Raw genomic sequence first — 24,864 nt, forward strand, 5'->3', positions numbered from 1 at the left:
CTATATCTATATCTATATCTATATCTATATCTATATCTATATCTATATCTATATCTATATCTATATCTATATCTATATCTATATCTATATCTATATCTATATCTATATCTATATCTATATCTATATCTATATCTATATCTATATCTATATCTATATCTATATCTATATCTATATCTATATCTATATCTATATCTATATCTATATCTATATCTATATCTATATCTATATCTATATCTATATCTATATCTATATCTATATCTATATCTATATCTATATCTATATCTATATCTATATCTATATCTATATCTATATCTATATCTATATCTATATCTATATCTATATCTATATCTATATCTATATCTATATCTATATCTATATCTATATCTATATCTATATCTATATCTATATCTATATCTATATCTATATCTATATCTATATCTATATCTATATCTATATCTATATCTATATCTATATCTATATCTATATCTATATCTATATCTATATCTATATCTATATCTATATCTATATCTATATCTATATCTATATCTATATCTATATCTATATCTATCTATATATATCTATATATATCTATATATATCTATATATATCTATATATATCTATATATATCTATATATATCTATATATATCTATATATATATATATATATATATATATATCTATATATATATATCTATATATATATCTATATATATATATCTATATATATATATATCTATATATATATATCTATATATATATATCTATATATATATATCTATATATATATATCTATATATATATATATATATATATATATATATATATATATATATATATATATATATATATATATATATATATATATATATATATATATATATATATATATATATATATATATATATATATATATATATATATATATATATATATATATATATATATATATATATATATATATATATATATATATATATATATATATATATATATATATATATATATATATATATATATATATATATATATATATATATATATATATATATATATATATATATATATATATATATATATATATATATATATATATATATATATATATATATATATATATATATATATATATATATATATATATATATATATATATATATATATATATATATATATATATATATATATATATATATATATATATATATATATATATATATATATATATATATATATATATATATATATATATATATATATATATATATATATATATATATATATATATATATATATATATATATATATATATATATATATATATATATATATATATATATATATATATATATATATATATATATATATATATATATATATATATATATATATATATATATATATATATATATATATATATATATATATATATATATATATATATATATATATATATATATATATATATATATATATATATATATATATATATATATATATATATATATATATATATATATATATATATATATATATATATATATATATAAATAAATTTTTCCTATAGAAAACTAATTAATCTGTTCCCACCCTCTGAAAAACAAAAAAAGGATATTACAATGGAAAAACATTTTAATTTGTTCCAAGTCTCCACCTACACACAAAGTAACAAATACCTGTCTAGTGGTTCTGACTTCAATACTAAAATGTGACATTATTCAGTCCAGAAAGCCGGTAGCGGAGTGACCGGAGAGAGACTTGACAGACAGCAACCCTTTGTGCGCCACAACACTCCAAAACGGCTTTTGCTCAGTCCCGTTCCTAGCCTGAAGCCTCCAGCTGAGAGGCCGCGAAGCCTGCAGTGGGACACTTATCATGGACAAACAGGCGAGGTTGCACAAAGGGCTTCAATCTGCTTAATCTCTGGTCAAACACAAGACAGTGCATCATTGCTGCTCAGGGCAATAAACTACTGCCGCTTTATGGCCGCCGTGTTGAAGGGACACGAATTAGCAATTTGCTAAACAGGCCATAGAGATTTGCCAAAGCCTGTCTCCGGGGGAACTGTTGCCAGGGGTTACCACAGTCAACAAGAGGAGCATTTCATTTCCAATTAGCTATCCTGCCAGCCTGAAAGTCATACTTTATTCACAGCGATTACCGCATAAGTGGTAAAACTTTACCAGAATAATCATTCATCCATTCATTCATTCATCTTCGAGAGGCAGACTCGCCGTAGGGCACAGAGAGAGACAAATGACCATCCGCACCCCCAATCATATCACCACCAACCGGAATTGAGCATTTACTTTACATAAAACTAAGCAACAAAATGACTTTAATCTCAATATATTAGGTTAGGCCCAATTTGGGGACATCCCTAACCGTTATACTTTAGATTATTTTGTTGTTTGTAGCCCTTGACACATTTACTGCCATTGACAGCAATATATAACACTTACTCTTTTGGTCGCAAACCACATTCTTAACCACTCAACTAAAGTACGGTTTTGAAAGAGCCGAAGGTTTTGGTCTGCCGAAGGTCGATGGTTTAGAAGCTTACTCTCATTCTTATTAATAATGTACAGGAAAGGAAAAGTGGATTATGTAATAATAATGCATGGATCACAGCAGAAAAACTACACAGGGAAAACTGAAATAGAAACAGCACTTGTTTAAGAAAGGGAGAGAAAAGCACAGTTTAATACTCACTATTTGGGTTCCTTTAGCCTTTATTCTGGCTAAGCTTAAAAGATAAATCCAGACATATAGTTCAATGATCGAAATCTGCATTATAGTGATTTAAGATTTTGGGTTCGATTCTCACTCGGTGTGATTGTGAGTGCGAGTGGTTGTCTGTTTCTCAGTGTGTCCCACAGCCACCTGACCTTGACCAGTCTAGGGTGTACAGTAATACCTCGACATACGAGTGCCCACAAAATCTGAGAAATTTCAGATACAAGTACAATTTTGAGCAAATATTTATCTTATTTCTGTTCCCTCGTGTAATGTCTCTACGAGCACTGGGCGGAGCATGGCAGTGTAAAGTTAGATTATATTTATTTTTGAATGTGTCTGTATCGTAATCCAAGTTCAATTAAATTTGTTTATTTTATGTTGCGAGCGTGTTGCCGTGCAAAAAGTCTCTGCCCCCTCCTCTCTCTCTCTCTAATAGCGGAAGGATTACTGAATGTTTGCTTACCCTTTCCTGTCTTTGTTATTTTGTAGTACTTGATTCATCTTCTGTCAGACTTCATACTTCCAAGCCTCATGCGGCCTCCGCTCCCAGTTGACTGCTTTGTTTTGCTTTTATGTTATTGTGGCACTGGTGGTAACAATATCATGCTTATGTAATGTGACACCACAAGCAGGTGAGGGCACAGGGGCGCTCATATAGGATGCACGCCTACGGGTGCCAATTCAATATACAAGAGAGCATTCAAGCATGTAAGTACATTTAGCGCACCAAGGGCTACAGGCGCTTCTAGGTTTAAAATGTGTTTGACTGACGAGAGGGGGCATATTTTACTTTTCCAAGAGAACTGCTGTGCGGGTATGGGAGGGTGTACAATCCTATGCTGATACTACCAGTGGTTTGAAGTAAAGCAGTACCGATGTACATCCCGCATACACAGCACATATACCATATTTTCTGGACTATAAGTCGTACCAGCCAAAAATGCATAATTAAGAAGGAAAAAAAACATTTAAAAGTCGCACTGGAGTATGAGTCGCATTTTTGGGGGAAATGTATTTGATAAAATCCAACAACAAAAACATACATGTCATCTTCTCATCTCATTGTATTAACTGCATTATCCTCATTAGGGTCGCAGGGGGTGTTGGAGTCTATCACAGCTGTATCCCGACCACAGGCAGGGGACACCCTGAATCGGTGGGCAGTCAATCGCAGGTTACAATGAGACGGACAACCATGCACTCTCACACCCGTACCTAGGGGCAATTTAGAGTGTCCAATCAGCCTACCATGCATGTTTTCGGAATGTGGGAGGAACCCGGGGTACCCGGAGGAAACCCACACAGGCCCAGGGAGAACATGCAAACTCCACACAGATGGACATGGCCTGGATTTGAACCCAAGACCCCCGAGCTGTGAGGGCGACACTAACCACTCGCTCCACCGGGCCGCCCACATCTTGAAAGGCAATTTAAAACTAAAATAAAAGAAAGACAGGCTGAATAAGTGTACGGTATACAAATGTTACATGACTGACATGCCTGGTAATGTCAGTAACAATGTAATATTTTAAGAGTAATTCAGATAACTCTAGCATAAAGAACATGCTCATCACTTTCACTCCAAATCACTAAATCCAATGAAATCTTCATTTTCGGAGTCCCTTTTAAACAACTCCCCAAACTCGGAAGATAGATAATTTCCCACATAAATTGCACCAGTGTATAAGACGCACCCCCGGCCAAATTATGAAAAAAATATGAAAAAAACTGCGATTTATAATCCGAAAAATACGGTACATAACATTTATTCCTTATTTTTTGAGAAAAATATAGCCTTGAAGGTCCATACTCAAATACAAAAGCAAGAGTACCTCCCCCAATGTGGTTTAAAAACAACAACAACAAAACAAATATTGATTGTAATCTCTTCGAACTAGACTGAGTGAAGCCACATTGTTTAAGAGTCTCCATCGAGGCCATGTTTAAGTGGAAAACAGGTTCAGAATGAATAGCATTGCATTGCAAGGTGACAAAATGGCATTGGATACAACAAAGATGTAGTTTTAATTTTGATGCCTGATTAAAATGCCAGCAGCCGTGCCTAGTAGGTACTTCAGAAGCGTTATGAAGTCAAAAGCTGAGACACAAATGAAAAGAACATTAAAATCGACATATCACATTATTGAAGAGGGTCACAGTGAGGCAAACGGGCTCGAGTGTCAAACAAAGACAAATTTGCACAAGCTTGGTGCGTGCGTACGCGTACACGTGTACTATATTGTGTAGTGATTCGATGGGTAAAGCAGGTGGGGGGTGGGGCAACCGCTTGTGGAAATGGTAGTTTCTCTACCGCAAGACAGATGTGCAAATCTGATGCGCACAATTCTAGTGTAAAGAGGCATTTTCCTTATGCACTCCAGGCAAAATATTGACTATAAGAAGGGTGTTGAGAGAGAAAGGATAAAAATATGACACAAAACTGCCAGCGTATAGACATGAAAATGCCACGTGACACAGCAGACAGCTCAAGAGAAGGAACAAAGTAGTCATCATGCCTGTGAGCAATGAATAAGATGCATCTGTGTCTGTTTGATGGGAGCAAATAAGCACAAATGGGAAATACCAAACATTCCAAGCAAATAAACAAGATTCAGCCAAGTGTGAGGCATAAAGACACCAAATAAATACAAAATTAAAAACCTATCATTTAGCTGCAATATCCACTATGGATGTCCTAATATCCCCATATTTTTGCATACAAGTCGAGTCCGTATCCCCTGATTTTGTGGCTCTCGATACGATACCTCGGAAATGTATTAAAAAGGGGAAAATAGCACATCCAAATGTCTTTTTTCCCCAATTTGAACAAAGCTATGAAACAATAAAGCCATGTAACAGGGTTATTAGGGAAAATATATTTTTTTGCCAATTAGTTACCAGCGCGGGCGGGGGGTTCTGGGACCTATTCAAGCCAACTATGTTGCCACACAAAATAAGATTGCGAACATCCATTCATTCATCGTCCACTCCACGCATCCTCGAAACGGTTACAAGGGTTGCTGGAGCCCAACCCAGCTAATTTAGCGTGAAAGCCAGACTACACTCTAGGGAACAAACCGCCACCAGCGGGAATCGAGACCACACCTGCCACACCTAGGGCGAGTGTACCTCTCTACACCGTGAAGTGGTGTGAATTGCAAACAAGTTATGTTTAAATATTTGGTTCTCATCGATAAACTTTGGTGCCAAATTATAAATTGAGGTCTTTTGATGGTGATTGTCTTGATTTTTTGCTTTCTTTGCTCAAAATTTTGTTTTTGTTGTTTGTGTTTGCCCTTCCTGCACTACACCACCAGACGCCTCCACTTTTTAAGACAGAAAAAAAGGAAATTCCCTGGCCAACATCACCCATAAAATATGTAAATCCCAAAATATCATTAAATTTTAAAGCCAATTTCAAGCAATGCAGCAGAATTTAAAATTTAAGGAATTTAAAGCGTACATCAGGTTAACTGAGGGTTAAAAAAACTTCCTGGAGAAAAAAAAATGCATAGTTTGATGAATATTTGGTGTCATATTATGTGTATAATTTTGTAATTTCCCCAAATAATTGCTCAATCAGGCCACCTCATCAGGATTGGAGGTGACAGCAAGTGGTTGACCCTCCAGTTGCCAGTGAGTGATGATCATTGTCGATCATTTTGTTTCTCAATGTTTTTCAGTGAAATTTGGAGGACAATGGGAAGAGTATCTGTTTATAAAAAGTAACAGATTTCTTAAGATTTCTTAGCTAATTAGAGTCGGGCGGCCTGGCGGATGAGTGGTTAGCGTGTAAGCCTCACAGTGGGAGACCTGGGTTCAAATCCAGGTCAGTCCACTTGTGTGAAGTTTGCATGTTCTCCCGGGCCTGCCTGGATTTTCTCCGGGGACTGAGTCAGTGATTGGGTCTCTTGTGTACTCAAAAAGATTTCGCCCTGAGCTCTACATTGTCCATATTAAAAACCAAACCTATCTTTAAGTGCATCAACCTGCTTAACTTCCAATGCAAATGAGCAGACAGTATTTTCCTCTTCCAAGAGTCAATACACGCAGCATTTACGCGTCAACAAGAGGCAAACGCTGGAAGCACACATCCCTACGACCCAGAGGCAAACTCAGTGCGCCTGAATAGCTGACTCAAGTGTATGCACAAAGGTAAACAAACAAGATAGACTAGAGTACAGTGAGATGGGATGTAATATTTCCAGCATCTTCTTTGCACAAAACTGTGCTAATCCGTTCACGTGTTCTGTATTTCAGAAGAGGAGAGTTCTTTACCATTTTAAACTCATCTCATCTCATTTTCTGAATGCTTTATCCACATTAGGGTTGCAGGGGGTGCTGGAGCCTAACCCAGCTTTCTCTGGGCCAGAGGCAGAGGACACCCTGAATTGGTGGCCAGCCAATCGCAGGGCACAAGGGGACAAACAACCAAACACGCTATATCTAGGGGCAATTCAGTGTCCAATCAACCTACCATGCATGTCTTTGGAATGTGGGAGGAGACCGGAGCACCCGGAAAAAACCCACGCAGGCCTTGAAAGAACAGGAAAACCTTACATATTTGGATGGAGCTGGATCTGAACCCAGGTCCATCACTGATAGGTCAAAATGCTAACCACTCAGCTGCCAAGCCACCAAGGAATTTTTTAATGCTTTTTTTCATGTGTCACAGCTGTAGCTGCAGTAAAAGTTTTATTGCCATAAAATACCGTATTTACTCGCATATAAGCCGCATTTGTTTGACATAAAAAATGATGACTGTCTTTGCATACATGTCTTTGGAATTTGGAAGGAAACCAGATTACCTGGAGGGAACCCACATAGGCCCAGGGAGAACATGATAATACCACACAGATGGACGTGACCTGGATTTGGACCGGGGACCCCAAACCATGCCGCTATTTTCAACTCTTGACAGATTTTTCAAAAACCATTCTGTTCCTTCCGAATCAAATCAATCTATATAAAGACAACAAAATCCACTCGCTAAAAAAAATTGTGTTCACGATGAAATGAATGAAATCAAATTATATGTCCCCACAGCATCCCCTCTGCAGGCAAAAGGACTGTTTGCAAGGAGGGCAAAGTGTAGGCAAGCAAAATAAATTGTGAAGTGGCTAAAAATAGGAACTCAGCCCGAAGAAATGAAATCAAATTAATCCTAACTCGGTCTCCGGAAGGTCCTCAAATCAACTATGAGTGAGCACAACCGCAAAGATTCCTCTGTGGTTGTGCCTTCTACCAATCTGTCCAATGGATGGCGGCAGAAAGGGGCAGAAGGGGGAAAACGGACATATGCAGCATTATGTGTTCATCTTTTACTTTTTCTAGTCATGCTGAACCATTTTTAAAATTAGTTCTGCAGGACAACAGCCAAATTACCCAATTGTATCTTTAAGGATTTGTGAATCTTATGCATTTCATTTAACTATTAACATTCATTCTGAAACAGTGTCTGACCGCTACACGTGTACCCTGCGATTGGCTGGTCACCAATTCAGGGTGTCCACATTCTCTGGCCAGAAGTTAGCTAGGATAGGTTCCAGCACCCCCTGCGACCTAGTGAGGATAAAGGGGTTCAGAAAATGAGATGAGAACATTTTTTAAAATTGATCTTAGATTTACAAAGGAGCAACACAAAAAATAAAATAAAAATAAAAGTTTTATATATATATATATATATATATATATATATATATATATATATATATATATATATATATATATATATATATATATATATATATATATATATATATATATATACATATATATATATATATATATATATATATATATATATATATATATATATATATATATACATATATATATATACATATATATATATACATATATATATATACATATATATATATATATACATATATATATACATATATACATATATACATATATACATATATATATATATATATATATATATATATATATATATATATATATATATATATATATATATATATATATATATATATATATATATATATATATATATATATATATATATATATATATATATATATATATATATATATATATATATATATATATGTATATATATATATATATATATATAATACATTTGATTGTGACAGCCCTAAAAAATAAGTATTTCACTTACAGTTGGGAATACATCTTCCTACTTCTATTAGAAAGTCAGATTTACAAACAAGCAAGTAAAAATATGCAAATTGACTCTGTGTTGTCAGCGCAAAGTGGCTGAGTAATTCACCTTTAAGCACCAAACGGCGAGCCCTTGGCAGTGAGCCTGAGGCGGTGCAGAGTCAAACAGTGGTCAAGGACGGACGACCAGAGGAAGGGAGGTAGGTTAGGGGGACACAAAGAGAGGGAGACCATTATCCTTTGAGAAGTGAGACAAAGGCCAAGGGGGGGGCTTGGCTTCACTCGAGTGACAACAAATAATAGCTCGCCAAGACCCACAAGTGACCCACTTTTTACTGCTGGTGAGCCACTGATACCCAAACTGCTGACTAGAACAAATCTGAACTGTAGGCCTGCGTGGGTGAGGGTGTGATGATAGAGGGGGGTGGGGTGTTAGAAGAGATAGAGAAGGTCATGGGAAAGTGCCATCATCTTCAGTTCTTCCTTTTTCATTGTTAGCTGGAATGTTTGTTTGGGCAACACTTGAGCAAAAACTTTATTTTTGGACTGAAAACAAAAAACAAATTGCATTTCAAAATATAAATTTTCCCAAATTCTGACCCAACCGGATAGAGTAGAGAGCAGAATTTGTTTTCTGCTTTTTGATCAGAGCTTGATCTAAAAACAAATCACCTTTGGCTAGACGAATATTCAATAAATATTGTGAGAATACAAAGTATAAACGTGTGCTGTCATCCTTCGCCACTTCACAGCTTCAGTGCATTATGTTATTTTATATTAAGTATTAAAAAAAGATCATAAAATTATCAAAATTCAGGCTGAACCTAGCAAGCGGAAGGCACTTCCCTATCTTCCACTAAGAAAATGGTGGAAGACAGGGGACTGTCACTCAACTCATCACCGAGTAATTATGCCCTTCACCTCTGGAGCAAGTTCCCTGAAGGTCTTAAACCATTAGCTCCTTCAGATCATTAGTAAAAATGCTATTGTTTACCACAGCATATTCATAATTGCCTGCATTGTTCAATTTCCAAGTTACGTATAATATATTTTTATTAACTTTTTGGTTGGTGTAGTTGTTTATTCACCTAACTTCAGTGCAGGCAAATTATTTTTTGTTTTTATTTCAAATTCCGAGCTTGAATTGTTTTTGCTTTTTAACTTTCGGGAGCATTAAATAAAACATGACATTGTATTTGTATTTTTGAATGTTTATCTGACGTAAAGCAATTTGAATTACCGGGTTTATTTGTGTTATACAAATAAACTTGCATTAGATTGATGTAATTCTACTGACCAATAAACGATCAAAACATAACACTATTACTGGAGTGAATAAAATAAAACCTTCCGATTTTCATGAGATTTTTTTATGTACTGTGTCTGTATCCTCATGCACTCCTGGTTATATAAAAGTCATCATCAGCACAGGGACTCGACCACAAGGCCAGATTTAATTAGATGTTCATCTAACGCTGCTCAATTCTTGCAAGTGACGCGCGTTTGCCATTTTGTGTCAAGTCACATGGTGTAAAAATAGATTCCCTAAGCAATTTCATGATCCGTGAAGGGACCTCTCTTCTGGAGCTCAGCTGTAAAACCATAGCTAGAGGGGGTAGAGCCGCATGAAGGTGAAAGCTTTTAGACCTCAACACCCACACCATCTTCCTAGCCTCAAAGATTGGATGGGAGTCCATGCTTTGAATCCCGTGAAATGATCAATACACTTCTGAATATTTTCACTGTGGTGTTCCACTAATAAAATTATTTCTTTTCGTCTTTTCTTCTGGAGTTTACAGTAGATCATCTCACTGAGGTCGGTCTGGCAGTAGAAGTGCACTTTAAATACAATTGCAGATATTTAAAACTGAGAGTAGTATAATTCTCCATAGAAAAATGTGGCTAAAGAGTAGCAGTAAATAATGGATGGGCCGTGTTAGACGCTGGCAAACATCTCTAAGTAATTGACATACCTACTATCAGTCTAAGGATACAACAAAATAACAATAATGCATTATTACTGTCTAAAATCTAAATGAAGCACTAGGGCGATCTGGCGGCATTTGCCCACCACTTCGATGACCGGTCAGCCGAGCGAGGTCTGCCTCACAAACCGGTCCCAGCCGGAACAACCTGCGACAACTCATGTGTGGAGATGCTGCTGGCTGGCTTCATGGTAAAGCCAGCCTTAATCAACAAGTTCAACAGTCCTCATGCTTTAAAAAAAACAAGAAAGGGGGCTCCCCTTTAAGGACTTGGTTTCAAATTCCCATTAACCTGTTTTTTGTATCAAGCGGAAAGGAACTATTTTCACTGGCCTAGTTGTATAATTTATACAGCAGCCAAAAATTGTAAAAGTACTGAAAACGTGGGAATACTGGATTGAATCTGATCGTGTGACTAAAGTGTGGTCGAAAAATAGCCGCATTGAGCGCTGATACTGCGTATAGATTACTAATGGAAAGTACAAAGAATGTTCAGATGCGCACTGAACTAAGCAATGACCACCTTCTCCCTGTAAAACCAGCTCAGGGCTTTGACTGACAGTTAATAAGCATTTTTGTTTGTCCATATTGTACAATAATTCAAGTTAGAATGTTTGTTTTAATTATTGGTACACATATTTGCATGACTACGAATCCTATAAGGTCTCCCTCTAGTACATCAAGAGGTTTGACAGTGACAAACCTATAATTTTGTATAACCTATCATTTTGACTACTGTGTCATCATATGTCGTCACTATGTACCGGTTGTATGGCAAAAGTTGGGTTGTAAACAACCACAATATTCCGAAGTTGGCGTCAGAGCAAACCAGAGGTGAATCATCTGAGAATGAACATGACCTGTAATTTACGCATTATGGATTCAAACGTCAAACTAAAAAAGACGGGCTTCCCCCACAGCTCAAGAATTCCAGCTGAACTCCCAGGCAGCGCTGTGTGACTCACATTAGCCACATGTCGCTAGCGTTGTGAAGATGTGAAAGGACCTGCTGGATTTCTTTCTTGTGTTTCTTACCATTTAATGTAGTAAGTAACTAAAATATGCAATAGTTTTTTCCCCACTACTGATCCTGGACGGGCCTGGTTGACAACTGATTAGCGTGTTGGCCTCACAGTTCCGAGATCGAGGGTTTGACCACGGGTTCTCCGTGGGCTTGCGTGGGGTTTCTTTGGGTACTCCAGTTTCCTCCCACCTCCCAAAAAACATGCACTGTAGGCTGGTTCAACACTGTAAATTGTCTTTAGGTATACACCTGAGCATAAATGGTTGTCTGTCTCATTGTGCCCTGCGATTACATGGCGCCCAAAGTCAGCTGGGATAGGCTTCAGCACCCCCATGTTCCTTGTGAGGATAAGCGGAGGGCAGAGTGTTGGACTCTACTGGCATACGCAATGAGAGGGGCTGCTCTAACGAGTTCTTTATTTATTAACTACTTTGATGAACTAAATAAAAACATGTGGCTAGTTGCTCCCAAAATCAGATACCTGTATTTTAAGCCAAATGTAAAATTTAAACGTTGATGATACAAATGCATCTATGATTTACACAGAAAACATTTTACTTCCTAAGTAATTCTCGAATGTGTAAACACAGGGATGGGGAAGACACACATGGCTATCATAGCAGGAATCCGACACCCAGCATTACAACATCCAGATCATACTAGTGAATTATCAATAATGAATGGCAGAGAAAGCCATTCAGTCCAAGTTTCACATCTCAAGCCACCCTCAGACTCCTTTGTTTAGGGGCAGTCCCGGAAAACCCTGGCCAATCCGACAAGCTACTTTTGTACCTCGCAGATGTGACAAAGAAAATGTCTCTGGGTCCCATCAAAAGTGATTGACCTTGAGCGACCAATGCCATTTATAGGCTTATAAAGTGGGCCAAATGAGAGACGGAGATACACAAAGATGCAGAATTAGCCAGGACCCCACCTCTGATAATATGCATTTTTCTGCGCATTTGAAAATTATGTCCATTATCGCCCTAACAAATTTGTATTTAGATGGAATTGTAACTTGGTTGGTAAAATAAAAAGTTCTGCTGCCCATCAGAAAAAGAACAGGAACAATAGACTAAAAACCCAGAGAGCCCAGGATTAAAAGCTTTGGAAATCTCCCACTTAACGACTGATTAAAGATACACCGTCTGCCTTCAATTCACTTTTTTTTTCATAACTTACAGTAGAACTTTACCAAAGCCTTAATGTGTGAGGAATAATCACCATTGCCATCTGAGCTGTGATTTCCACCAAGTGTGCTCTTTCTTTAAGTGAACTGTGGGTAGTAAATCGGACTTAAAGACTGTGAATTTTGTTGCAATTTCTGCCGCAAGCGGCGCATAGACGAAAGAGAGAAACATGAAAAGGAAGGTGCACTGACGAAGGCTGTATTAAGTAGCATAAAAGAGATATTGCAGAAAGGGGTTTGCTACTGAAAGGCATTTAAAGAAAGGGGTGGGGATGGCAGATTACAACATGAAATCAGATCTTCGCCAGGAGCATTTATCCACTCCATCTTTAAAACAATGAAATTCACAAACTGAAATTTCATGTGTGTGCCCTTTATCCTGGTCTGCTCCATTTAAGTGAAGCCCACTTAAACGGTTTCCTCCTATTTTGGTCTGGTCTGCAAATTATCCAGGAAACTTCCGCCATAATAACTTTCACAGACACGCTTTCATTCACAATATTTAAACAAGTGCACTCGTTGCAAGCACAACTCTGCCAAGAACCGATTGTGGTCAGGACTTTTGATGGAACACTATTTTTAACTGAAAAGTCATTAAAATGCAGCTTTTTAGCTCCTTGGTGCTTTTTCCAAAAAGTTTGAAATGAGGGAGAGTAATATATTTATTGTTTTAATATGTTTTCCAATGTTCTGAACAACAACACCAACATGCAGATTTGGCCAGATGATCTCATCTCATCTCATTTTCTTAACCCCTTTATCCTCATCAGGGTCGCCCTGAAGGGGTGCTGGAGCCTATCCCAGCTGACTCCAGGCCAGAGGCGGGGGACACCCAGAATTGGTGGCCAGCCAATCGCAGGGCACAGGGAGACAAACAACCTTGCATGAGGGACAATTTGTACAGCCTCATTTCATCTCATTTTCAAAACTGCTTTATCCTCACTAGGATCACGGGGAGTGATGGAGCATAGCTCTGCTGAATTGGTGGCCAGCCAATCGCAGGGCACAAGGAGACAAACAACCTTTCACGCTCTCACTCATCTAGGGGCAATTTAGAGTGTCCAATCAGCCTACCATGCATGTTTTTGGAATGTGGGAGGAAACCCACGCAGGCCCACTGAGAACATGCAAACTCCACACAGATGGACATGACCTGAATTTTAAACCAGGACCCCAGTGCTGTGAAGCCGACACGCTAACCACTCGCTCCACTGGGCCGCCCTAGCCAGATAATGTGTTTTTTTAATTTTACAGAATGGCTACTTTATTCTGCAGTCCTCATTTCTGACACCTCTCTTGGGTTCATGCACCCCCCCCCCCCCCCATACACACACACATGCAAGCACCAACAGCGATTCACAACTGCTAATTATTGAACAAACCCATCAAGCTGCCTGCAGCCAACACAACACAATGAAGCAGAGTTGGAAAGTGTTCTTGCTACGATTACGTCAATACATGTACATTAAATGGGCAATCGTAAGTCATTTTGAATCTCTTGTATGTTTGAAGACCGTGATATTTTGACTGAAACAACAGATTTTTGTGTCACATAACAAACGAAGTAAATTAAAGCTGCGTGTAGTTTGGGAGATGGGCTATGCAATGAAGAAAACTCATTGGTGATTTTCTATGAGAAAATGGCCTGAAGTTGCTGATATTATCAATATGAAATCATCAATCAATATCAAAAGCCTTAATTGTTATTATACAATAGCTGCGTATAACGTTATTGATCATGCTGCCCAACGAGCATTTTACATTTACATTTAAATTTTACAATTAAAAAAAAAACAACAACAACCAGACCATTATAGTGAGAGCGTAAGCCTGTAGTTGGTATTATGATTGTGGATTTCTGAAACATTTTAAACAAAATCTTAACTTTGTATGTGTTTAAGAGTGAGGGGATGATAATCCACAATAACCCACCCAATATTATAATAAAAATATTGAAAAAAATGTTACTGTTACATTGATTCTAATGTAATTCTTCATTCACCTGTGAATGAGAACTTCTGAGAATTCATGATGTTCAAATCCTCCGGAAACTAAGAAAAACCACAACCTAACATTGAATAAAGTATGGGTAAAACAACATAGCCTTGGCAAACGCTTACATTCAGCCTCAGTTAAACTTGTGTTATTTTATTAACGTCATATGTGGAATTTTGTAAACAGTGAGTTACCTAACACATGCCAGCACAGTAGCTGGTTGGTGTTAATCCCATGTGAAATATATAGGACATGGCGCATTAGTCTTGTGTGTTACATGAGAGAGGCAAAGGGCTAATGTTAATCTGAATTAGTTTGTAATTCCCAGACAAAAGAGGGTAGATTAAAATGTACATGTTTGTATGACTAGACAGTTAAATTCCGGCTTCTACGTGTTGATATGTGCAAGTAATCTAACTAGAGCCTTCAGAATCTCAAGTGCCACATTGTGCCACACATAAATCTTTATAACTAACGTTTGTTTTTACAGGGTAAATGCTTGTCTAGTCAGCACTCATGTTGTTGTTTCTCTTCTTCTTGGGGACACTATTTATTTTCCTTTATTCATGAAGCAATCATCTTGAAACTTGGTAGGTATGTAATATGGGCAGATATGTATAAATCCTTGGAGTCAAATTTTTTGTGAGTATTATTGTCAATTAGGGCTAATTAATTACCGTATTTTCACAACTATAAGGCGCACTTAAAAGTCTTAAATTTTCTCCGAAATAGACAGGGCGCCTTATAATCCAGTGCGCTTTATATATGGACCAATATTAAAATTGTTATCACAATAAAATACAATAAGTCAGTCGATAGGGTATACCATCCTCTACAGCTCTCAGAACTACAGCAAGCAAACCCAGACTCTATTTCCGGTGCGCAGTGACTGCTGGGATATATAGTTATTTTGTCAATACACCCAGTATGACGGCGAACACACCAATTTGGTGCTCGCCGTCATTTCAAAGCAAAGTTGGGAGTGGCTAGTTACAGTACGATTTGCGAATGGATTGTGGCCGCCTGGGCGAACGTGTCTGCTTGCACGGTTGTTCGGGTGCTTGCCAAAGCCGGCATCATCTCTCTGGAGCCACATGGCAATGACGATGACTCAAAGAGAGGGGACCTGGCGTTTTCAATGATTTATTTGGACAATTTTTCAATTCGGACACAGAAAATGGGGAATTTGATGGATTTGTGGGTGACGATGACGTGAGTCCATTGTAGAATGGCTAAACAAAGTACAACTGAACTCAGTTTTGTTTCCGTTGCCTTTTTAAAAACTTTTTAGTGTGTGGGTGTAGCGTGTATGTTTAAGCTAGTGTATGTTTTGCCATGCCTGGCTGCGTCTTTTTTTACGGTGCGTCCTTTGTGTGTCAAATACAGAAATAGCACTCGTTACCGACACTGCGTCTTAAAATGTGATGCGCCGTATAGTCGTGAAAATACGGTACTTTTGAGATTAGTGTAGCCAGTAGAGGCCACACATCAGTGTAAAATGTGTATAATTTTCCCATTTCTTTACTGCCACTAATCTATTGGGTAACCGTGGTTGAACACCAATGGTGGGGAGGATTACAGTCAGATATAACCAAAAATTCAATTTTCAAATGAAATATTTAAAATACAATTCAGTTCTAGGATATCGTTGTCACTGTTAAGATTAATTTGTCATTTCTCAGAACTGCAGCAATTACAAATGTGCCACTGATAAGTAGGTGAAAGCAAAGTATTACAGTGGCTCGGTTCCCTCACATTAATCGACACTCAGAATTTTGAGAAGCCACAATTTAAAGTTATGTCATAGTCGTAAAAGACATTTGTCATCTGTAAATTTCAGGGAGAATTTTTTATTCATTTTTGTACGGAGGTCAACGACAAATATTTTAATCTTTAAAGCTTTCAGGCAAGTCTGCATGGGAATGATGCATTCAAGGCCTCAGAAAAATCAGCTTGCGCTTAGCATTAAAGGAAAGTACAACTGGCAAGGAAGCCACAAAAAAATGCTATCTGATTATACGTACATGAGTAGAGAGAAGGAGGGGGAGTGAAAGAGAGCGGGCAGAGAAAGAGAATTAACCTCCTATGACCTGGCGTCCACGTGTGGACATCACATTTTTGGTTGTCAAGACTACAATGTTACATTTTGGACTACGGGGTCCTGGCATCCACTGATGATGTGGACATCATTTTTCTCAGAACCTACATCATGTAAAAAGATAATTCTTTGTTTTTATACTGATTTGAAGCCTAAATAATAAAGAGAAAAGTGTTTGAGTCTTAGGAGGTTAAAGAAGGAAATACATCGATTAATTTTACTGTATTTTATGACGCTGTGCATCCTACCAAGGAGGCAGAAAAATGGGCTGTACACAAACAAACTCAGCGGCTATGTGGTGGGTCAGGAGGGAGGGAAACGAAAGCGGTTGGGTGCTTATCAGAAGGGATTTTTCAAGACCATTTTTATTGTAGGAGCTATGTATCACACTCAGAATACAAGCAGATGCTTAAACGAAAAGAAATAATCTGTTTAATCTGTAAAATTTGGAGTGGCAGGTCAGTACTGTGTATATTTTCCCAGATCGCCAATAAATCCATGTCCTCTTGCAGAAGTAGTTTATTTCCCCATAGCCTTCAACCACTAGAAAGCAAAGATCAGTAGAACCAGCCAGGTTCCTGACAATGGAAAAACTAAGGCCAAACACAATACGTTTTAGCTGACATTTCTATTTTGAAAAGTAAAGAAACACGGACAGAAAGAAAAGGGACTCCCATAGGAAATGAAAATCTAGGTACTAATCATTTCGAGGTCCAATGTTACCACCATAAAATATTTATGTGTTGCTGTAAAAAAGTAAATATACTGTATATTGACCTCATTGGATAATAAATCATAATAATAATTAAGTCATTAAAGATCACATAGATTGCTAATCAGTGTTCAATGTTATTGTCGTTTTATATTCCATTGTTAAGCATTTGATACTGTTGGTTAAATTCCTTCCTCACTTGCACAGCTGTCATGGCATAGCATGCTTGTACGACTTTAATCTTTAAATTGCGAAATGTTTCTCTGTAATTATGTCTTAAATGTAGTCTTGTTAAAGTGAATTGTTTGATGGTTATTCTAGACTAGAGCGATTCTAAATACAGAAGACATTAAACTATTCAAGATGATTCTGATGATGAGGAAACCAAAATCCAAAATTATTGGTTACAGTCTTGGATGATGTCAAGTTCAATCAAGAATCAAAACACACACACACCTTGCTCGATGATCCATTAGTGTGACAAGTCATTGTGCCACTAGTGTAATGTAAGCAGAGTTGTTGCTAATATTGCCCTCTACATGGAGAAATAAGCTGACACACAAAGACACAAATATTGCAAACTAAACATAAAGTATTACTGTCACCCTCCATCACTTCGTGGCTTAACTTTCACGGCTTCAATACAACGCAGATTGTTTTCGGAGGGATATGAAATAAAGTTCATAAAACCGGGAGACGAATGAGAATGGCGGTACTCGTGTTAGCCGAATTCTTCCGATTTATAGTGCAGTTGAATCAAGATGGCGTAGCCATAGCGGTGGTGTGAATTTTGAGACATTTAAATTGGAAATGTGGTACTTTTCCGATATGGTTACTGCAAAACAAAATGTAAGTGAGCTTTTTGGGGGATTTACGAAGTTTAGGGAGGTTGCACTGAGTCCCAGAGTTTGGGTTGCATTTCCGGAGAAACTCCTGAAAAAGTAGTGACTTCACAATAATCGAGGGATTACTTACCTATGTCGACTACTACTTATTTGATAAGTAGACTACTGATTTATAGATGATTTATTTATTATTATTATCATTATTATGTATTCATGATTTATATGTTCATGTTTGTCGTTATTTGTCTACTTCCCTACTTATTTATGTTATGACCACTTATGTTGAATATATTTATTAATATTTATTTACTTGTTTTTGTTATGTATTTACTTATTTATTGATTATTTATCTGTAGGTTTGTTGTTGTTATTTGTTCACTTCATGGTAAATCTTTAAATCACATTATACTTGTATAATAACACTAAAACATTCAATTTAATTCAATAGTATTTTTCAAAATTACAGGAAATTAAAAGAAACAAGTATTGTCAAGCCATTACTGCCTTTAGTTCAGCTTTTGCAGGTTCAAATCAGTCAAAGCCCAAATACACAGACGTGTGCAAAAGACTGGAAATGTTGGAAAACTGTTGCAAAAGAATCCACAAGTGACTGTCCTGTAGAAGACAGCAGATGCCCAGCCTCCTCCTTACCTTTAACTTGTGAAGCATTCCCATTGAATGACACACTAAAGAATCATCTTCTCTTTCATTTTTTTGTTCGGTCACTTGTTATGTGTCATTACCACAAAAGATGCGCTTCATCCTTGACAACACCCCCTCACCCGCATTTTGTTACAGTTTCACATATTCAGCTATGCACTCATGCAAAAAGAGTGAGAGGACGGCTTCGTGCTGCTTTTTGCGACTCATCTTCATAATCACAAAGCTACTACTGAGGAGCCATGCTGCTCCAAGGGGTTTGACTAAAGCACAAAATATGTCTTCTCATCTTGTTTTCTTTGGTCTATGTGTCTTTATTACAATATACATTGGTACCTCTACCTCAAGGGTGTCAAACTCTCTCTTTCATGAATCAACAGTACATATTTAGATATCAAACTCTTGTTGAGCGCTGTTTTCAACAGTACTCACTCTCTCTCACCATTTGACTGGCGACCTACAGTGCGGGGACCAAACGTCCGGCGACCAAACGACTAGGCGACCAAACGTCCAGCGACCAAACATCCGAGTGTCGCTCACTATGGGCCCTAATAATCATCTCTGTCACGTCATTATCCCCACTTACAAGCTATCAGGTATCATTTTATTCTGTGAAAACAGTTGTGTAAACGATGTGAATTTAATTTGGATTAGATATCTACTAGTGATAAACTCATTTGAATTTAAAGTAGATGTTTGAAAAATACTTATTTGTCCTGGTTATCAATTGGATATTATTATTGATAGTTAAATGAATATTGTGGAATGATTACTCAATAAGTCTTGACACTAAAATGTGATTTTTGTATTACAATATCGTGAGATAATCATTATCATAAACCTCTAGTTTGTGTGTGTGTCTGTTCCTGTTACGCAACGGGAAAGATCTTCCCATCTGGAGCTCTCTTGACCAGCCGAGCGAGAGCTGACAGCTCGGCTTCGCGCACTCAAAGTGTCTTGCTCGCCTTTTAACTGCGCGGCATCAGGGCCTAAAATCATGCAACATTCATCATCATCGTCTTCACCATCAACATGAGGCACTTTTGGGCCCTAACATAAGCGTGGGAGAAAGGAGATTCCACCCCCGTAGGGTGTCCAAAACAACTTTTTAAGATCCAATCTAGATTATCCTGCTAAATGCATATGTACCCCCACCACACCCTCCATCATCCTCCCCACGGGGCTCATTGTAGTGGAAAAGATGCTAAGACAAAGAAAGCTGATGATGGTAATCCTCAATGTAGCAGATGTAACAGGGATTCATTTGCTTTTTTTTGCAAACTATGCACAATCCAAAGGTTTGTGAGTTGGGATATCCTAAGCACATTTTTTTATATGCGAGTCCGAGTCACTTGATTTTCCGAATCTACCGACATCGTGTACTGATTCAATCTCTTGGTATTAAAGAAGTGGAAAAAGTACTTTCAGAGTCAAGTGTATATCTGTTATGATGAGCCTTCTGTTCCATTGATTGAAATGTCACTAGAGCAAAACATACTAGTGCCATGGTTGCTGTACGAAAATCTTTTATGAAAATCACATTCTCTTTATATCTAAAAGAGTTGATCTGGGATATTTGAACATTGTTCCACTGCCAACTACTATAGAACAGAAATTAGGAAATACAGTAATCCCTCGAATATCGCGGTTAATAAGGCCGTGATAATCAAAAAACAACAAAAATCTGCGATGTAGTGACGCCGCGAAGATTGAAGCCGCAATATTTGAGGGATTACAGTATTCGTCAAAATGCTCTGAATCAATTGGATCTGTAACCCAGGGATGGGCAGATTATTGCATGAAGGGCCACGGAAAGTGCATGTTTTTATCCTTTTTCAACCTTATTTGAACACAGTCATGTGCTGCTATCTTAAGCAGAAACCTCATTGGTTACACTGTTTGCGCAGGGTTGGATGTAACAAAAACCTGCAACCACTGTGACCACTGAGGATCGATTAAACCTCCAAACCTCCCAGTTCTAGAGGTTATCTAAAATTGGCTTGGATTGAAAGAGTCAAGATATTTGGTAACTCCACTGCGGCTGAGATCATTTGTCATTTCTATTGTGAAAACATATTTTAACCTCCTAAAAACCCAGTCTCTTGCAAGGCTTGCGTTTTTATTTTCTGTATGATATTTAGGCTAATTGGTACCTGATGAGTGAAAAAACAAAGAATTAGGCTGTAGTAGTCCAAAATGTAAAATTGTAGTCTTGTGACAACCAAAAATGTGATGTCCACACATGTGGACGTCAGGTCCTAGGAGGTTAAAGAAGCTCAATACAATGGGTTGCTAACCTTTCCTAAATGCCAACTCCCTGTCCTTTTTATGATCAGAACAGGGACAGAAAGCATCTCCTAAATACACACACACAACAAGGAGGCAATTGCAGATGTTCACCAGAAAAAAATCCTGAAATTCTCAACACATCTACCAAGCTGAAATGAGCATACCATAGTTTGAATGAAATGCTTTCAGTTGAAGCTCTAAAGAGCAGAAGATAGAGAATGGCTTCATTTTAGCTAGCCAAACAACCGTGATTGAATTTCCAGACTCTGATCTCATATTAGAAAACGTTGCTTCAACAAAGACTGACTGCATTGTTCTCCCACCCGAGTGACATTCCAGGAATAAGCGATGGAGATCTTTCTCCCACGCCGGGCTACCAACTGAAGCCATCCAGGATATTTGAACACATACACACACACACCCACACACTCACGATATATGCGTTTAACACACAACTCACCGAGGTGGTCTCCGTGGAAACTGTTATCGTGCGACACTCTCCCATGATGAGGCGGCCAGATTTGACCCGTCTTGCGAACACTAACGATGGTGGCCTCCGACATGACCACGTGGCCGCCTTGCTGCCGATGGTGGCGCTTCTGTGACTGCGGCGTCGGGGGACTGCTGCTATCAAAGGAGTGTTGGGAGTTCTGGGAGTTCTGCGACGGCGAGCGGCTCTTCTCGCGGAAGGGCCGGCGAAAGGCCGCTGTGGGGCTGGGCGACACATGGCTGGACTGGCCCGATGAGAAGTCCTCCTCGCTGGATGTCAAGTTCTCGTTGGAGCTGCAATCCGGCGTGTAACCTCCGCCGCCGGCGTCCTCGAAGCTCCCTGGAGAGTAAGAACGGCGGGGCCAGGTGAGGAGGTGGTCATCGCCTCCTCCGTGGTCTCTCGTCGGGACACCTCCCCGCCCGTCGGCGCCACCTTCTCCCATCATAACCCCCCCGACGTAGACACTGGAATAGGCCTGGAAATCAGAAGGTTGCCAAGGCGGAGGTGGTGGTTTACCACCGTTGGACCGCTGATGTCTCTGATTAGGTTCCCCGTCTTCATACTCGGCATCATAACCGCAGGTGCTCTCGGTGGAACGACCCCTGTAAACTGGTCTAGGGCGGAGGTCACCCGCCACGGTTGCCAGGTTACCAGGAAGCGAGTGCAGGGATCTTTTGCGCTCCATCTGTAAAGCCTGGTTTCCCAAGGAGCCCATCTTGTCGGAGATTTCGCGGTCGTTGACGCGAACCAACCCCCGGTCGTGATGGAACTCCACGTTTGTGTACAAAGGGGGCGGAGGCAGTGGTGCTTGCTGCTTTTCTTGGCCTTTATCCCCTACAGAGTGCGAGTTGGCCCGCTTAATTCGCTCAAAGTTGGACCTCAAGGCAGCCACACCAAGACCCATCCCGAGCTTGTCTTTCGGGTCAAGCGGCGCCTCCTTGTCCGGGGGTGGTAGTGCCGGCCTTCGTGGCGATGCCAAAATGCCCCCTCTTTGCTTGGAGGGCGAAAGACCATCCAGATTGTCGCAGGATGTGGACTCAGCCTGATGTGGTGCTTCGAAAGCAGACTCCAGCCCATCTCCGTGGGAGGCCGATTTCCTGGCCGGTGGCGGCCTTGGTTTTGATCTGCCTGTTCCGTCTCCGTGAGCCTGGTAGCGGCTTCTGTCCAAAATGGGAGCGGCGCCATAGCCCACCACGCCTGTTTCCTGCATGTGTGGCTGCTGAGACTCTGCCCCTTGACAGGTGCCGGGGTCCACCCCCTCATTAAGAGGGGTCTTCCTGAAGCCCCAGCGCTGCTTGTCGTAGCTCTTCCTCTCTTTGGCCAGAAGGGTCTGCAGGTAGATCATGCGGAAGCGCTCCTTGTTCACTTCCTGCTCCAGTCTCCGAATGGAGGCTTTGCACCTCTCCAGCTCATGTTCAATACCTCCTACGGATCTCAGCTCCATCTTGGGTGGTTCAGATTCTGGGAATTGAGCCTTCCACGCCTCAATGAATCCAACTGGTTCAACCATATCGGCTTTTTCACCCCCTTTTTTTGCCCAATCCGATAGTCTCAACGACAACGGCTCACAGTTCAATTGTGTGTTTACGACAGGCCTTTCGTTGACCTGCTCACCGATACAAATTGATGACACGTCGTTGGCAACGTATCTCTTTTTGGACGATACTGCAGCTTTTCACGAGGACGATGGGATGGATGACACATAATGAATGAGAAAATCTGCTGTTTTTGTCATGCATTTTTTAACAGCACAGGTCAGTTTGAGTTTTTTTTTAAATAGATCTCAAAATGTGTCGTGTCAGCATAAAACAAACCATGAAAAAAAAACCCTCTCGGTTTACTAGCGGCGTGAGCAGGTAGTTCCTGATTTAGCAGGGACAACCGGGCCGCTCACTCACATCCCACCGATTTATTCAGCTTCAATCCCAGTCCCTTTGTACCGGCAGCGCAGATCACAAGCACGCAACCTCGGCGATCGCGGAATTGGTTTCGTGTAAAAATACCAGCGGAAATTCCTCTGGAGTCGAAGATCTGGTTATCCGCACCATTTTCTCGCCGTATTTGTTGTATTCAGGTCCGATTTTCTCCGGCAAACGGTGGTATTTGCTGGGCCGTGATGGAGCGGCTGTTCGCTCTCCCATCTCACACAAGTGAAGACGGAGAGAGTGGAAGCTGCAGAAGTAGGCGGGGCCAGTGACACACATCCAGATGCTTAAAGAGACAGTGCGGGAATATATTTCGACGCACCGAAGTACTCATTAATATATTATATTAATCTGGAATTAATCCCCATTATACATAATCATTGGGTACCTCCGCACAAAATATGACGTTATTATCCCATAAGAACGTTATTTGCGTTTTATTTCCAAAGATACAGTTAATGTCATTTCACTATAAGAGTGACTTAATTGGTTCATCCAAATAAACGGTGGCCAAATCCGGTCTTCGAGAGCCCTTATCCCAGTCTGATTTCCATATCTCCCACCTTTACCACACCTGAATCAAATGATCAACTCATCAGTAAGCCATCCAGAAGCTTCATACTGATCCCGATTATTTGATTCAGGTCTGTTGGTGAAGGGAGACATGGTAAACGGACTGGATATGGCCTCTCGAGGACCAGATTTGGCCACCCCTGATCTAAATGAATGAGCCTCTGTAAACGAGTTGAAACAGTGTACAAATTT

General features: G+C 38.8%; 1 protein-coding gene across 3 annotated transcripts in view; it reads right to left on the minus strand.

The window, feature by feature from the left end:
• The window catches only part of bcr (BCR activator of RhoGEF and GTPase), a 70,736-nt gene extending 46,392 nt beyond the window's left edge, over nucleotides 1-24,344 (minus strand). For 2 of the 3 annotated variants that reach the window (XM_077737758.1, XM_077737757.1), the window contains exon 1: nucleotides 22,145-24,344. In XM_077737758.1, the coding sequence (XP_077593884.1) occupies nucleotides 22,145-23,684 (1,540 nt within the window). In that variant the 5' untranslated portion in view covers nucleotides 23,685-24,344. Of the gene's footprint in view, nucleotides 1-1,674; nucleotides 2,044-22,144 lie in introns of those variants that run through there. The other variant, XM_077737760.1, reaches the window with a different exon arrangement.
• Between the last annotated feature and the right edge of the window lie 520 nt (nucleotides 24,345-24,864).

Source organism: Stigmatopora nigra, chromosome 17 (genome assembly GCF_051989575.1).
Source record: "Stigmatopora nigra isolate UIUO_SnigA chromosome 17, RoL_Snig_1.1, whole genome shotgun sequence".
Taxonomy (NCBI): Eukaryota; Metazoa; Chordata; class Actinopteri; order Syngnathiformes; family Syngnathidae; genus Stigmatopora; species Stigmatopora nigra.